Source organism: Citrus clementina, unplaced genomic scaffold, assembly GCF_000493195.1.
Source record: "Citrus clementina cultivar Clemenules unplaced genomic scaffold, Citrus_clementina_v1.0 scaffold_5, whole genome shotgun sequence".
Lineage (NCBI taxonomy): Eukaryota > Viridiplantae > Streptophyta > Magnoliopsida > Sapindales > Rutaceae > Citrus > Citrus x clementina.
This window is the reverse complement of record NW_006262201.1, coordinates 40,953,487-40,969,822: the sequence shown is the minus strand read 5'-3', so window position 1 is coordinate 40,969,822 and position 16,336 is coordinate 40,953,487. Positions and strand designations below refer to the sequence as shown.

Sequence of the window (16,336 nt, the reverse complement as noted above, 5' to 3'; positions counted from 1 at the left end):
CATTACAACGAATCAGGGCAACTTGCTTGTGCTTGTACATGAACAGTACTCATAATTAGGTTACAATTCAGTAACTAGTGCAAGTTGTAGAATTTCTACTACTAAGCTTAGCATCAGCAAATTTACAGCCAAAACAAACCCAAATGTTGTTCTATAGATAGAAACAACAAGAGGATACATGCCATTTCTTCCATGCCAATACTACTTACCAAGTGTTTACAAATCAAGACAGCAAAACAAGCCAATGGCCTGTACACCAGCTGCCCGACAAAACTACCCAGAGACCCGAACTAACATTACCATAAAAACAAAACACTTGCAACAACGCATAGTCTTCAACCAAGAAATTCAAACCCCAGTAGAGCCAAAACCACCTTCTCCTCTGACAGTAGAGTCCAAGCTCTCAACCTCCAACACATCAGGAGTCACGATTTTCTCAATTATTAATTGAGCAATTCTATCACCCACTTTCACCTCAAAATCAACATCAGAATGATTAAACAAAATCACCCCAACAGGGCCCCTGTAATCCGCATCAATCACCCCGGCTCCCACGTCCATTGAGTGCTTCCACGCCAGTCCCGATCTTGGCGCTACAATACAAACCAATCCCAATTACATTATTATAATTATTTTTGCAACAAAAACGATAACCCATTAAAGAAAAAACAATTACCAATACGTGCATATGTTCCTTCGGGTATTGCGATGCTCAGATCTGTTGGAACAAGAGCTTTTCCCCTTGCTGGCACCTTAGTCTCCGCGGCACTACACAAAATACAATGATAACAAATAATAGTAAAAAAGAAAAAAAGAAACCATAAAATTTTTTAAGCAACATAGGAGAGTTCCCGAATTTACCTGGAGAGATCGTAGCCAGCAGCAAGAGGGGAGCCTCTTTTGGGCAAAACAGCCTTTTCGGAGAGCTTTTTAACTCTCAAGAGAGAGCCTATGTTGTCATTTTCGACGCCGTTCTGGTGTAGTTTTGGGATCTTTGGAGAAGGCTCTTTGACTTCTGGGCTGCCATTTTGCTGCCCTGCTGGGGCCATTTTGAAAACAAGCTTTAGTGATTGGTATCGAATTGGGTTTTGCGAAGAAGCAATCTCCAAGGATCGTTTATATATAGGAAATCCCGCGATTTCTAATCTTCCCCAATTTGTGGCGCGAAATATTCCCGCCATCATTTTCCCCACTTTTTAGAGTGCACACGCTCCCTCTTGTAGTAAATTTCTCAACCGTACCCTGGCCTCTGCATTAAAGATAATGGTGGTATTGTTGGAAGGGATATACAGAACTGGACTAGAAGGTCACAATAAGTCAAGTATTCAAATCCAAAGGGGATAGAAAAGTGATTACCGATTAGAATTAGCAGAAGAGACTCGGCCCCGTCCCTTGATCCGAAAAAAGTCTAGAAAATATCATTTGAATTTAAAATTTCCCATTTCTAACTTTACGTTGGGCCCCCTCGTTTTTACGTACTTCTGTTATAACCTGCAAGATTTAATAATTCTCCATTGTCCCTCAATGCTAAAACAAAATTGAGGGGGGAGAGAGAATTAAAAAAAAAAGATTTAAATTGAAATTTCTCCTTTTCTATGTAAACTTTGGACTGGCGCCGGGCACCCCCTTAGGTCTTTATGTTCCTGCTTTAACCTGCTGGAGTTTACGTTTATCCACCGTTGCCCTTCCGTAGTTCCGTTGGCTCCTCGATTTTAAGGATTTTATGTTATTGACTACTCATGTTTATGGTTTTTACTTTATGGCCCAAGCTAAAATCCAGATTTCACCGCCACTGGTATATGAGATTTTTGTTCAAATTAGCCATTATTTATCAGCACTGATGTTTGCCCCGGGTCAAACCCCGAAACTGGCTAAAACGACATCGTTTCGTCTATTAATTTTTTTTTGTTTTTATTCGCTATGAAACGACGACGTTTTGCTTGGATAAATCATAAAAGCAGCAATAGAACCAAGTTGTTTCTTTGTCTTCGTTCTCGTTTCACCAAACAGCAAGAACCCATGGAAAAAAGAAAAAGGGGAAGCTTTTGGAATGACAGATTTCAAATCTAAGCACAATCTCTGTCCGTTCCTTTAATTTCTCTTTATCTACATAGATTTATCATCACATCACTGATTACATAACGATAGTTAATTAATATTCTCTCTCGCCTTGTAAACAAATCTTAGAGAAAATACAATTAATTATCTCTCAAAAACACTTAAATGACCAATGATTAATTCAACATCACCCAGAACAAACTGGCTCTTCCTTTATATTTTCCAACAACGGCTTCCTTAACCTACGTGAAACTAATCTATACTTGAACTCCGGCACCGGAAAGTACCCATCATGAACACCCTCCAAGGAAAATGATGTTTCCGTTAAGAGAACAAAGAGGAAGAAGCAGTTGGATTAAGAGAACGAAGAGGAAGGAAGAAGCAGCTGGTTCTGTTTTTTTCACTCTTTACGTTGGCAAAAGAAAATGATGTTTGTGTTACTAAGGGTTCTGCAGCAACGAAGAGGAAAGGAAGAAGCAGTTGGGTATAGAGATGGCAAAAATACCCGCCCGGTCCGGACTCGGACCGTACCCGGTGTTGCGGGCCGGGTAATACCCGGTCTGGGTGTGAAGCCGAGTCGGTCTTGGGCATCACTTGATAAACCCGGAACCCGGATTTTATTAAAAAAATTATAAAATATATATTATTTTAAATATTTTATATTTATTTAACTCATTTATTTTATATATATATATAATTTTAAACACTTAAAGTTTATATTTTCATGTCAAATTTTATTGAAATAAATTTAAAACTTATAAAATTACCAAAAAATAAAAAATATATACACATAAAATATTAAAAAATATAAAATTCGGGTACCCGGATTAAAACCCGGCCCGGACTCGGACCCGGACCGGTTACATCCGGGCAGAGTCCGGTCATGGCAATACCCGGACCCGGCCCGGGGTTTTGCCATCTCTAGTTGGGTGAAGAAAACGAAGAGGAAAAGTTCTGTTTTTGCACTTTATACAAGCCAAAATGACATCGTTTCTCAGCAAATTAAAATGAGAAAAATAAGTGCCAAAACGACGCCGTTTCAATTGTTTCGGGGTTTGACCCGGGATTTGACCCGGGGCAAACATCATTTTCCATTATTTATAGAGTAATGATATAGCCACAAACTCTTGTACAAATTAATGTGGCATGATAAGATTGGTTGAATTAAATATCACTTGGCCCACATGATTTATTTTTATTATTTTATATTTTTATTCAACCAATGAATTAATGTCACGTCAGTTTGTATAAAATAAATTTGTACAATAATTTATTACTGTATAATTACTCTTGTAATCTTGTTTATATTTGAAAAACACAGTGTAGACATTATGGTTGAAAACATTACAAAAGAACAATTGATTGAATTTTTAATATAAATTTAAAGCACCCCTAGGCAACATATGATAGGAGAAGAGCAATGCCATTGACTTGTTTCATACTTTTAAATTTTAAATTCCATATTTGGTAAGTAACAAATTGATTTTTTAATTAAAAAAAATGTTATTCCAACCACATTGCCATCCAACTCCGCCACTCAAAATATAAATCTTATAACATTTTATTGGGAGATCATTACTTGGAACCAATTTCTTAATTATAAATATGAAGATTCAAACACTAATGTATTGCCGTCGTTTTTTATTTTTTTATTTTTTTATATGCAACCAACAACAGTCCGTGTTGTGAATGCGTGTGTCATACTTTGCCAATTATACATTAGTAAAGTAACGATTTAATCGTCAATATTGTTTATAATCCCTGAGCTCAACATCATAGAATTGTGTCACATGAAATTAATGTCCAATGTATGTGTTTAATAATAGAATTAATTATTTAATCAATATAAGTTATTGTAATATCCAATAACATTATTTTTGAGTATTTCTAACTTATATGTGCAGTAAAATATATTATTTTGGTAATATTGCTCAACAAACTTTATCCATCGCCTTATATATTTACAAAGTGGATGATTTTGTGTCTTTCAAATGCTGACACATTAATTATTCCTTTGTTCTCTACAATCATCCTATTCACATCTATTACAAAAAGTGATATTCTTTGTGCTTTCTCCTCTACATGCATTGCCTTACATGACTCAAAATGTTTCTTACTGTTTGAAATTAGAATTTGAATGGTTCAAAAAATTTACAAATGTTAAAAAGTTAATACGAATTATCTTATTATTGGTAAACCATAATACAATAATAAAATTAATATCCATGTAGAAGGAAATAAATTAATTGTGATTCAATTGCAATTGATCTACAAGAATTTACAAAGAAGGCTAGATTTTTTTTTCAGCTAAATTAGCAAAACACTATTTTATTTACGTTTGTTTCAAATTTCACATTCTTGACTCACCATGACATGTCATCAGTCTAACTGGCCACGAGCAGTCCGAATATTCAGCCCTCAGAAAGTGCGACCCTTCCTAGTATATAACTAAAACGATGGCTTCCTAAGTCGTTTTTGTTAGTCATCTTAACCTGCGCGGTTCGTGGCGCATTACGCACCCCAAAAACTAAACGGAATGGAAATAAGATTATCCACCCCCGGCCTTTTTCTCCCCACGACCGCCGAATCCCGTGAGGGACACGCCATCATTCAGCAATCATTCCACTCAAGCGCTTATTGTAACGACATCAATAGCGCGTGAAGACATAACGTCAGGATTGTCATAGGAACCCGTCCAGCAGTAATACGAGGGCCAGCGTGACAACAAAATCAAATCTGCTTGCCATCGTAAGCTCGCGAACGACACCGTTTTAACTTGCGCCCTTCCTTTTATCGAATTGGCTTCTCAATAACCTAAATTCCCCCCATTTCTCTCTCACTCGTTACCTCGCAGAAGCAATCGAACAAAAAAAAGGAAAAAAGGCGAAATCCAAAATTACACAAGCAACCGTCTCCGATCATCCATGGCCGCCAATAGCTCCGCCTCCGACTCTCGCCACCAGCTCCCTGTCGCGCCGCCCCTTCAGATCCCCAAAGGTTCCTCGCCTTTTAATTTTAACAAGCCCAAATCTTTTCACTCACTCATCTTTTTCGGCTTACCTGAGTCCAATGCTCTTTTGAAACCTTAGCTCGAGCTGTTTAGTGGTTTTGACCCCAATACGGTGATTATAGTGACCGAGAGTGTGGTTTTTAATAATTTTACTAGCTAGGGTTTTTGTCACTTTTTTGACTAAAAAATTTATGTTAAATTTTTAATTTTTAATTAGCGTGGTTACGGATGCGGTCCTTAGCTGAAGCATTTTAATTAGCTTGCAATTCAAATTTATAAACATTTCAAATTAATTTAATTTCTGTCTTGAAAATTGTAATGTGACTGTTCTTACTTTGATGTATTTTTTTCTGCTATTATCATTTTTCTCTCTTGTGAGTTTTATACAGTCAATGCATGGGTTTTGCGTTTGTGACCAATTGGTCGTTAAGTTATTGGAGTGGCTAGGGATACGTGCAAATTACGACCTAAATTTTCTGAGTTAGGGTTTTGTTAATATTTAACATTGTTTATTATGTCACTGGTCAATGGTAAAGTTTCTTTCACAGAGGTCATGTGAAATTTTTAGTTATGCTTGAAAGTTGAAACAAATGAATTATGCAAGTCTAGCAAAACTCTGCAAAATTTCCGAGACTAATGCCGGAGCTATACGAATTCAGATTATAAATGTCGTGGAGTGTTGTTTCTATTAAATCATTGCTGACTAGAAATTTAGATGTTTTCCTAACTTCTGATGTTTTCCTTTTGCAATTTCTTGGTTTGATACTTTGCTTTTACAAACTTCAGTTTAACTGATTGTTGCATGATTTGTTATGTCTATTAGTGGCTTGTTGTTCATCATCACATTCTTTATTTTTCTAGTATTAATGTTTCTGTATCTCGCATCTGGCTATTGGTCAAATATTTTGAATTGATGTTTCTGTTTAATTCATGCAGATGTTCAAGGATCTGACAATCCTATTCCACTTTCACCGCAGTGGCTTCTGCCAAAGCCAGGGGAGAGTAAACCTGGAATAGGAACTGGGGTGTGTTATAAATTACTGTTTTAATTACATATTTTTCCAGTTTATCGGAGCAGCATACTTATTAGAGAACACAATTATGATTTTTTTTTAATTTCTTTTTGTGCTTTTGTAACGAATTGACTATCAACATCTATGTCATCATCTGTGTTTGAGCAGATTGCTTGGTTTTCAATTTTGCTTTATTTACTGGAAATGATATGATTTATGATGCTGCTTCAAAGCAATTGATTTCATTTTTTTTGCAGGAAAGTCACTTCAGCCAGCATCCAGCTCATGGAGATCACTCAGAGATCAAAAAATCATCTGGAACTGGAGAAGAGATGAATGAGATACATAAGAAAAAGGATGTGTTTCGGCCTTCATTGCTTGATATGGAAACTGGTCGACGTGACCGCTGGCGTGATGAAGAAAGAGACACCAATTCCTTGGTGCGCAAAGATCGCTGGAGGGATGGGGATAAAGAACATGGGGACAACCGCAGGATGGATCGGTGGACTGAAAACTCATCCTCAAGACATTTTGGGGAAGCACGCCGTACTCCCTCTGATCGTTGGACTGATTCAGGTAACAGGGACACCAATTATGATCAAAGGCGTGAGAGCAAATGGAACACACGCTGGGGGCCTGATGATAAAGAGACAGATGGTTTACGCGAGAAATGGTCTGATTCTAGTAAGGACAGTGACATGCATCATGATAAAGGATTATCTCATGTTTCTGGCCATGGAAAGGATGAGAGAGAGGGAGAAAATTATCGGCCTTGGAGATCCAACTTGTTGCAAAGCCGAGGAAGAGGTGATACTTCTCATCACCAAAATCTGACGCCTAACAAACAGGTTCCTGCATTTTCCTACAGCCGTGGGCGTGGAGAAGGCACTCCTCCAGTTTTTTCTGCTGGTCGTGGGAAGCTAATTTCTGGTGGGAACTCCATCAACAGTGTTTCTACACATTCACAGTCTCTGGCAATTCTCTCAGACAGGGTTGAAAGTAACCATGGAGAATATCTTCCTTTAAGATACAGTAGAACCAAATTGCTTGATGTGTATAGGATGACAGATATGAGATCATATAAAAAACTAATAGAAGGGCTTGCCCAGGTGCCTTCTCTTACACAGGAAGAACCATTAGAGCCTCTAGCATTTTATGCGCCTAATCCTGATGAATCGGTAATCATACCTATTAATTCTTTTGGTGAGTTTGCCAACACTTTCTGCAGTTGATTTGATTATTTTTACTGTTTGAATAGGCTGTTTTAAAGGGAATTGATAAAGGGGACATAGTAAGTAGTGGTGCGCCTCAAATATCAAAAGATGGATCTGTGGGTCGGAATTCTGTGGATTTTACTCCATCAAGACGAACCAAACATGGTAGTCATTCCTATCAAAGATATATTTCTCTATGTTTATCCATTCATTGTGGTGTAAAATTGTTTAATTTTTTAATGGACTTGTTTGAGCAGACAGTAGAGAAGATTTATCGCTTGCAGTTGATGATTCCAAAGACGAAAATTCCGACAATTTAAAGGGCGGCTATGCAAATTACTCTGGCGGCTCATCCCTGGATAGGCAGACTCACAATTATGTGTCTAACACAAAGATGGAAACCATTCAAGATCAAAAGTCTCACACTGATAACAAGTTTAGAACTGAAGGTACAGAATTGCATGGAAAGTGAGATTTTGTGTAGATTTGTATTATAGCCTTGCAGGCCATTCTTGAATTTGATAAACCTTGGTAAAAATAACTGAATTTTGTGTAATTATATGATTTTAGCCTTCTAACATATCCTGAGCTTTGAATTTTCTGGAAAAGAGGAATTGTTAAAAATACTTGTAGGTTCTATTTACATTACTTTGTCTATTTTGATTTAATTTGTATGCTATTTTGGCTGTTGAGCCTTAGTTGATGTTGTGTCCTACCTCTTGTTGCATAGAATTTTAACATGTAACACTGGATCATGAAGATTGGATAGAAGTGGCTTTTGTTTAAAGTTGTACTCTTCTTTCATGATGTATGATTTATTTATTTACTGTTTTTTTATAGTGTCTAAGGAAGATAGCACTCCTTATCGAAGGCCTGAAGTTCCCATCAACAGAGAAGCAAGCATGCAAGAAAATAATTCCGTCCAGTCTGGCACCCCATGGAAAACCTCATCACTTGGAGAAAGTTCTTATGTAGGCTCTTATGGGCAGAGGGATATTCCAAGTGATATTAGAGCAAAATCCCCTGATATGGCCTGGTCACAGCTGCAGAAGGATACTACTAAGCAATGGGAAGGTGATATGGCTAAATCTTTATATTCTAGAGATGAAGCTAAATGGCAGACCAGTGAGGATCCTGTTATTAAAAGGCAGTCATCAATAGTTATGGACAGGGAACAGGAAGCCAGAAAGATTTCACAGCTGACGCCAGAAGAACTTGTACTTTACTATAAAGATCCTCAGGGTGAAATTCAAGGTCCTTTTAGAGGGATTGATATTATTGGATGGTTTGAGGCTGGGTATTTTGGTATAGATTTACTAGTCCGCCTTGCTGGTGCATCAAATGACTCACCATTTTCGTTACTTGGTGATGTTATGCCCCATTTACGAGCTAAGGCCAGGCCACCACCTGGATTTAATGTGCCAAAACATAATGAAACAGATGCATTAAATCGACCAAACTACAGTGGCTTTGATGTAATGAGGAATGAGACAAGGCATAAGGAGAGTTTGGCAATGGAAGCTGAAAATAGGTTCTTGGAGTCATTAATGGCTGGTAATATGAGTAATATTCCTCAAGGTTGGTTTTCTTTTTTGAAGTTCTATTTTGTTTTTCACTAGATAAATGTGAAAAGTTTTCCGAATTGGAGAAATTTTGTTATCTATACTTTTTCTCGTTGCGATTTGTTGTTGTATTACAGTGAAAAATTGAGGATTGTGGTTGATTTGTAGGTTTTCAAGGTTATGTTGGAAATAATCCCAGTGGTGGTCCTCCATCTGGTTTAGATATTTCAAATGACCCATATCTCTTGGTGAAGAGAATGTCACTTGAACGGCAGAGATCTTTACCCAATCCTTATTCTTTTTGGCCAGGAAGAGATGCTGCACCTATGGTTACACAGTCTGATATAGTCTCCGACTCCCAGACGTCACATGCGAAACTCCTATCTTCAGTGACTGACAATTCTCGCCAACCGCCTCATTCTCAAAGTGCTGAATTGATGTCCATCCTCCAAGGTTTATCTGACAGGTCTGCCTCTAGCATAAACGGTGGTGTTTCTAGTTGGCCAAATTTCTCTGCCCAAAGTGGCTTGGATCCAATTCAGAATAAATCTGATTTTCATCATACTCAAAACTTTCCTCCCCAATCCGCCTTTGGGATTCAAAACCAAAGGTTGCAAACACAGAATCCCACCTCTTTAGTGAATTTACTAGGTCAAACTATAGATAATCCTGCTGGTGGTTTATCAACGCCTGAAAAAGTAATTTCCTCTAGTTTATCTCAAGACCCACAAGTGTTAAATATGTTGCAGCAGCACCAGTACTTATTGCAGGCTCAATCCCAGGCTCCTGTTCCAGCGCAGCAGCTATTGTTGCTGGATCAGCTCTTGTTGTTTAAGCAGCAACAGAAACAGGACGAGCAGCAACAGTTGCTACGGCAACAGCAGTTGCTTTCTCAGGTTCTGTCAGAACATCATTCTCACCAGCTTTTGAATGAGCAGTCTTATGCACCGTCACAGGCAGCCATACCAGCAGATCCTTCTCGGCTTCAGTCATCGCAAGAATTGCTACAGGGTGGCTTGCAGATACCGGTTCCAAAGATGCGAGATGAACATATGAAAGACCTACTGAATTTGCCTCCACAAGTGACTCAGGATTTAGGCCATTCTAGTGGGTCTGATTTTGTGCAGTTCCCACATCAGGTGTTTAATCATCAGAAGAGCTGGACTGCTACTCGTCCAGAACAGATAGATGATATCCATCTTAAGGACAAGTTGGCAGCACCAATAGAAGGCGAAAGCTTTCCTTCGTTAGATGTGATGAACAAATCTCTTCACGAGTCTTCTCTAGTAGAGAAACCAGTCTTTGCTTCTGATGGTCATGCTCCTCTAAGTGATGAGAAGGCATCTGAAGACATTCCTAGGGCTGATGAAACTATAAACGATGCAACAGAGGACTCTTTACCTTCAGAGTTTTGTGAACTTCCTTTTGTACCACCTACCGGAATTTGTGAAAGTATTGCATCTATGCCTGAGCATTCGAATGATGTAAAAGTTCAACCAGATGTTGCTTTTGATGCACTGCAGGTTGAAAGCAAGAAAAGCATTGATGGACTTTCAATGGTGACAGAGGTAAAGAGTGTTGAGGTTCGTGAGGGGAAAAAAGGTTCTGAGAAGAAGTCAAGAAAGCAGAAGTCTGGTAAGTCACAATCTTCAGACCAATCAAAGGGAGTAACAAAAATATCCTCTTTGCAGCAATCAAAGCAATCTGAAACAGGAGGGCCAATTGGTGAGAGAAAATTTGAGACAAATAATAATGCAGGAGAAACACACTATGTAACATCTACACAAAAGAAAAGAGAGAGTGATTCTGTGGCTGTTACTGCGGAAAATCCTGATGCTCAACATATTAAGAGCTCATTACCTGAAAATTTTTATGGGAATGATGTTGAAACTGTTGAAATCGATAGTGAATTCAGGTCTGTTGGGTCTGCGTCAGTACCAAATAGTCAAATAGAGCCTGGACATCGAGCATGGAAACCTGCCCCTGGTTTCAAGCCAAAGTCATTATTGGAAATTCAACAAGAAGAACAGAGAAGGGCACAGGCAGAAATGGCAGTGTCTGAGATCACTAGTTCTGTCCACTCCATAAATTTGTCATCCCCTTGGACAGGTATTGTGGCCCATTCAGACCCTAAAGTTTCTAAGGAAATTCGAAAAGATGTAGTTGTTACTGAGTTGAATGTGGAGAAACCAGAAAATTCTCCAGAAACAAAGAGCAAGAAGAGCCAGTTACATGATCTCTTGGCAGAAGAAGTTTTGGCAAAGTCCATCGAAAGAGATGTGGAGGCTCCTAATAGTGTGTCTACTTTTCCTAGCTTACAGGGTACGATTGTGCATGCTGAATCTGTTGATGATGGTAACTTTATTGAGGCTAAAGAAACTAAAAAGAGTCGCAAAAAGTCTGCAAAAGCTAAGGGTTCTGGAGTTACTAAGGTCTCAGCAGCGTCTTCTGATGTTCCTGTTGGTACAAGTCCCATTGAGAAGGGCAAAAACTCTCGTCTGGTACAGCAGGAGAAGGAAGTATTGCCAGCAATACCATCAGGCCCATCTTTGGGAGATTTTGTTCTTTGGAAGGGGGAGTCCGCAAATACTTCAACTGGTCCTGCTTGGTCTACTGATGCCAAGAAGGCCCCTAAACCTACATCATTAAGGGATATCCTAAAAGAGCAAGAGAAGAAGGTTTCTTCTTCCCAGCCCCTAAGTCAAATAACAACTCCCCAAAAGTCTCTGCCGCCTCAGGCTACTGATGGTGGTAATCTATCCCGGTCAGTTTCCGCTTCTCCATCTAAAGCTGCTTCTCCTATCCAGATCAATTCCCAATCTGTTACTCAGTTGAAATATAAAGGAGATGACGATCTATTCTGGGGCCCACTTGAACAATCAAAGAAAGAAACTAAGCAGTATGATTTTAATCTTATTCCATCTTGCTCTTTTTTCTTTTTCTTTTTGTTCTTTTTGCGGTGCTAATATTTTTTTAATCAAAATTTTGATTGTTCTTGGAATGAAGTGTTTCTTAAATATCTGATTTGTTTTAATTGAGCCCTGGGTTTATCTTTTGTTTGATTTCTTTTCTTTTGATCAAATCCTGGTAGCTGTATTGAAAGGCGAAGTAATTTGTGTTTTCTTTCCTGTAAACAGGTCAGATTTCCCTCTTCTTTCAAACCAGGGCAGTTGGGGAACTAAAAACACCCCTGTAAAAGCAACTTCAGGCGGGTCATTAAGCCGTCAGAAATCGATGGGTGGCAGAACTGCCGAGCGCACTCTTTCATCCTCACCTGCTTCTGCTCAGTCGTCCTTGAAAGGGAAAAAAGATGCCTTGACAAAGCACTCAGGTAAAAATATTGTAAGCTTGGTGTCCTTGTTTTCAAACTCAGTTATGGTCTGACATTTTCTAACTTTTTCAACCCTCCCAGAGGCCATGGACTTCAGAGATTGGTGTGAGAGCGAGTGTGTTAGGATCATTGGGACAAAAGGTATCTTTTACTACTTTCTGGTTTGCCATAAAATTAATTTGCTAGTTTCGGTGGAAGTAGAGGATCAAAGGATAATACTGTCTTCTGTAGTAGCTGCAACTAATAGTGCCTCCTTCTTCCTCCTTCTCGGTTTTCTCCCTATAAAGAACTGCAAATATAAAGATGGTTAAATGTGGCTTGTCGGACCATAAGATCTAAAATGAGCAAATAGAAAGATATTTTTAGTGGTATGTTAATGCCCCCTGACCAGAAAAGATGGTTTACTTCTGTTCTTCTGTCTGTTGTGTATCAAAATACAAAACCAGTACAAAAATGAAAAATTTTACTGGTGAGCTTGATCTGTAATTTTAGTACTGCATGCTAACTTTTTTTTCCTTCTTTTTTAAGATTAGTTCCTTGGAATTTACTTAAAAGAAACTGAGGTAAAATGGTCTTTAAATCTTTTTTCTCTTGCTAGATACGAGTTTCTTGGAGTTTTGTTTGAAGCAATCCAGATCAGAAGCTGAGTTGCTTCTGAAAGAGAACCTTGGATCCTTTGATCCCAATCATGAGTTCATTGACAAGTTTCTCGACTACAAGGAGTTGTTGCCAGCAGATGTACTTGACATTGCCTTTCAAAGTCGGAATGATCGGAAGTTCAGTGGTGTCAGCGCTGGAGATACGAGTTCTGAGAATGCAGGGATTGGAGACTTTGGCCGGGATAATGCAGTGGGCACTGATGGGTCTGCCAAGGGGGGAGGCAAGAAAAAGGGGAAGAAAGGAAAGAAGGTTAGTCCTTCGGTTTTGGGATTTAATGTGGTGAGTAACCGTATCATGATGGGTGAGATTCAGTCGGTGGAAGATTAGGAAAGATTTGCGAAGCGGATGTAAATACAGTTGGCTTAACTTTTGTACATGATTTCTTATATTCTGTAGAATTTTTGTTTTTCTATATAGCGTCTGCAGCAGAGCTAATTTATTCTGCTCGAGCGATTTTGTTAGTTACTATTCTAGCAGAAGAGTTCCTTGATATTTCGATCATAGAGAAGCCATGCGATGTTTTATGGATTTAATTTATTCAATGAATCCTTGTTTTACTTCACGTCCTTTTTCTGCTTTGTGTTTTGTTTTGCTTTTGATTTTACGTTTCCAGTCGCACTTTTTTTTCTTAGTAAAGTTAACATATCTTAGATTAGCCTGGTGGGTGTTATTGTTATTTTGTCGGCTTTAAATTCTTATCGTTTTTCACTTTGTGGTGTCAGCATCACGTTTCCACTTTCTCCTGGTAATGTAGTCGTTGAATTCTTACGCCCTTTGATATGTTATGGGTAAGGATTTGATTGATGACTATAATTGATGAACATTGGATCTCCAACCTTTCCATTCCCCCAACTGTCTCATCCTTTCTCACTCGGGGAAGACTATATTTAAAGGGCCGTTCTTCGATATGTTTCTGGCCGAAGTCCATTGGTTAAATGGATCTCTTGTTGGAGGTCTTGAGTCGCACACTAAGCATAGCAATTATATAAAAAAATCAATCGAATTTTTATTCAGCCCTATGGAATTGCAGAATGGATGATCCGATCCGCAAAGATCACGATTGGGAATTGTTTGGTCGTCTTTTTTCGAGTAAGAGGCGAAATATAATCAACTTGAATTCGGAACATTTATTTAAAATTTTAGTGAAAGACTAGATTTATCATCGATTCTTCCGAGAGGCCACAATTACCGTGAGCAACCATATTAACGACGAGGAATGCATTTTGCTATGCAACTAATACTTAGCTCTCCTATTCTTCGAGGTTGAATAGTCTAAAAGGTAGTACTAAAGTCGTCCAAAACAAGTCAAAGTAGAGTTATGGAAAATGCCAAAATGGATGCATTCATTTCACGTTGTGTTATTATTTATTTATTTTTTAAAAATTGATATGTACATTGCAATTAAATGTTACTAATATTTATAACAAAAAAAATCAATAGAATAATTTGGATCAACCTAAGAGTCTTAGACGAAATCTATTATAATACAATCTAAATTTTTATTCTAAAATTTATTATGGTACAATTTAAATTTTGGGTAATTTTTAAGGACATCCCTTGAGGTTTGGTGTATTAACACCTAGATAAAATGTATTACTGTAATTACATATACCTCCCTTACCGTTAGTTATCAGTTAGTTTGACCGTTAGTGGACTCTTAAAATAACTAAAATAACCTTCTCGCAAAAATGATAGACTACATCAGAATCAACAAAATCGATTTGGAACCATCTTTGAAAACCCATGTCAACAAAAGATTGTGTCTGAGTAGGGACAAAATCTTTGAAAACCCACTTCAATAAAATGGTTGTTGATGCTTGATGGTGTGTGTTGGGTATAAAGAGGATTCTGTTGGCAGTGAAGCTTCATCAACGGCCTCAAAATGAAAATGGCTGTTGATGTTTGATGTTTGATGCTTGAAAGTAGCCGCAATTGCGGGTTGAAAAAAAATTGTGCGTTCATGGCTGTTAAGATGTTATTGAGGTTGGGGTTGCATGTAGATTGAGGTTGGGGCTGCTTGTGGAGAGGTTGGGGAGATGGACAGCGATGATATGAACCATCACCAGCGGCAGAATTTGCAATAGTGGTATCTAGCATCACAAGCCACGAGAAAGGTTTTGAGAGACTGTGCAGTTGGGTTTTGGGACTCAGAGGTTGCTGCATGGTATCGATGGCTCAAAGGTGATGGCAATGGCAGTTGGGCGGCGTCGGCGATGGCCAAAGGGGCAGCAGTGGCGTGTTAGTTGTTGTGAGACAAAAGTCGTGCTCTTGGGTAAATATTTGGTGGTGGACAGAGCTAATTTAGAGGCTGCTGTGAATGGGGTTGGTTGCCAGGGTGAGGAGGGTACTCCGGCAGTGGCAAAGCACCACCACCAGCTGCTGGTGGAGCCGCGGCCAGCTGGTCAAGGCTGGGTTTTTATTTTTTTGAAAGCAAGTTGGTCAAAATTTTTATTGATTGGATAATTTTTTTTAATTTTAAATATGCTTTTACACATTTATCCTTGTATAATAACGCTCTATGTATTTTTATACTAACAGTAAAGGAGGTATCTGTAATTACAATAATACATTCTATCTATATGTTAATACACCAAACTTCAAGAGAGGTCCTTAAAAATTATCCTTTAAATCTTTTTTCACTCAAATATTGGAGGACCCCACTTAAAATAATAGAATTGTACTATTGGCGCTATTTTAAAATCCTCTTAAAGCCCTATCTTTAAGTAAACCCAGCATTTTTCTTTTTCTATCGCTCCACGATTTTTTTTTACTAAACACAACTTTCTTGATTTCAATCATGGAGTGTTCTACTCACTTCCTACCCATTTTACCCATTATCCTTAATTTTCTTGGTGAAAAATGTTTAAATACCAATCATTTATTTCTCCAATAATTTTAAATTATAGATTAAAACTAATATCTATAATATTTAACCCTTAACCTTATTTGCTCTATCTGACTTTTAAATTTTTTTTAATAAAGATTAAAAGGAATTCATAACTGCTAATTTATCTGAACAATCTTTTTACAAGACTCGATTTTTCTGAATGTTTGAGAGCTGAGTTTGCGAGAAATTACTTGCATGGCAGTACTTTTACACAATAGAGTAATTGTCATTTTAAAAAAAACTATTAGATCCAAATTCAGTAATCAATTTTTTAATCCATTCGATGTTGAGATTACCAAAAAAAAGAGTCGATGAGAAAGAAATGTGGATATGGTTGTTTGGGTGTGTTAGTTGTAAAGAGTTTTGAGAGAGCGAGGGGAAGGGTACAAGGAACGGAATGGGTTCGGTTAGATAGTTATGTCCTTTATTGTAATTGCATAAGTCAGGATTTTAGAAGATTAATTCGGGGGTGCCGATGGCACCACTCAAAATAGTAGCCATACTACAACTACGCATCAGGGGCATGGTCGAAAGCTAAATCCATTGTCCTTTTGACCTTCTAATTGGGTATTAGTAATTGAATAGTAACACATCCCTACGA

The 16,336-nt window shown here is 38.1% G+C and overlaps 2 protein-coding genes across 2 annotated transcripts; one reads left to right on the top strand and one right to left on the bottom strand.

The window, feature by feature from the left end:
* Window positions 1-55: 55 nt before the first annotated feature.
* LOC18040513 (deoxyuridine 5'-triphosphate nucleotidohydrolase) lies at window positions 56-1,440 on the bottom strand. The gene is made up of 4 exons (XM_006434908.2): window positions 1,357-1,440; window positions 862-1,249; window positions 677-768; window positions 56-593 (listed from the first exon to the last, which is right to left on the bottom strand). The coding sequence occupies exons 2-4, from the start codon at window positions 1,182-1,184 to the stop codon at window positions 349-351; spliced, it is 660 nt and encodes a 219-aa protein (XP_006434971.1). The 5' UTR covers window positions 1,185-1,249; window positions 1,357-1,440; the 3' UTR covers window positions 56-348.
* Window positions 1,441-4,846: 3,406 nt separating this feature from the next.
* On the top strand, window positions 4,847-13,410 carry LOC18040512. The gene is made up of 10 exons (XM_006434905.2): window positions 4,847-5,055; window positions 6,005-6,093; window positions 6,339-7,259; window positions 7,340-7,460; window positions 7,553-7,744; window positions 8,136-8,873; window positions 9,026-11,756; window positions 11,995-12,188; window positions 12,270-12,329; window positions 12,787-13,410. The coding sequence occupies exons 1-10, from the start codon at window positions 4,983-4,985 to the stop codon at window positions 13,173-13,175; spliced, it is 5,508 nt and encodes a 1,835-aa protein (XP_006434968.1). The 5' UTR covers window positions 4,847-4,982; the 3' UTR covers window positions 13,176-13,410.
* Window positions 13,411-16,336: the final 2,926 nt, after the last annotated feature.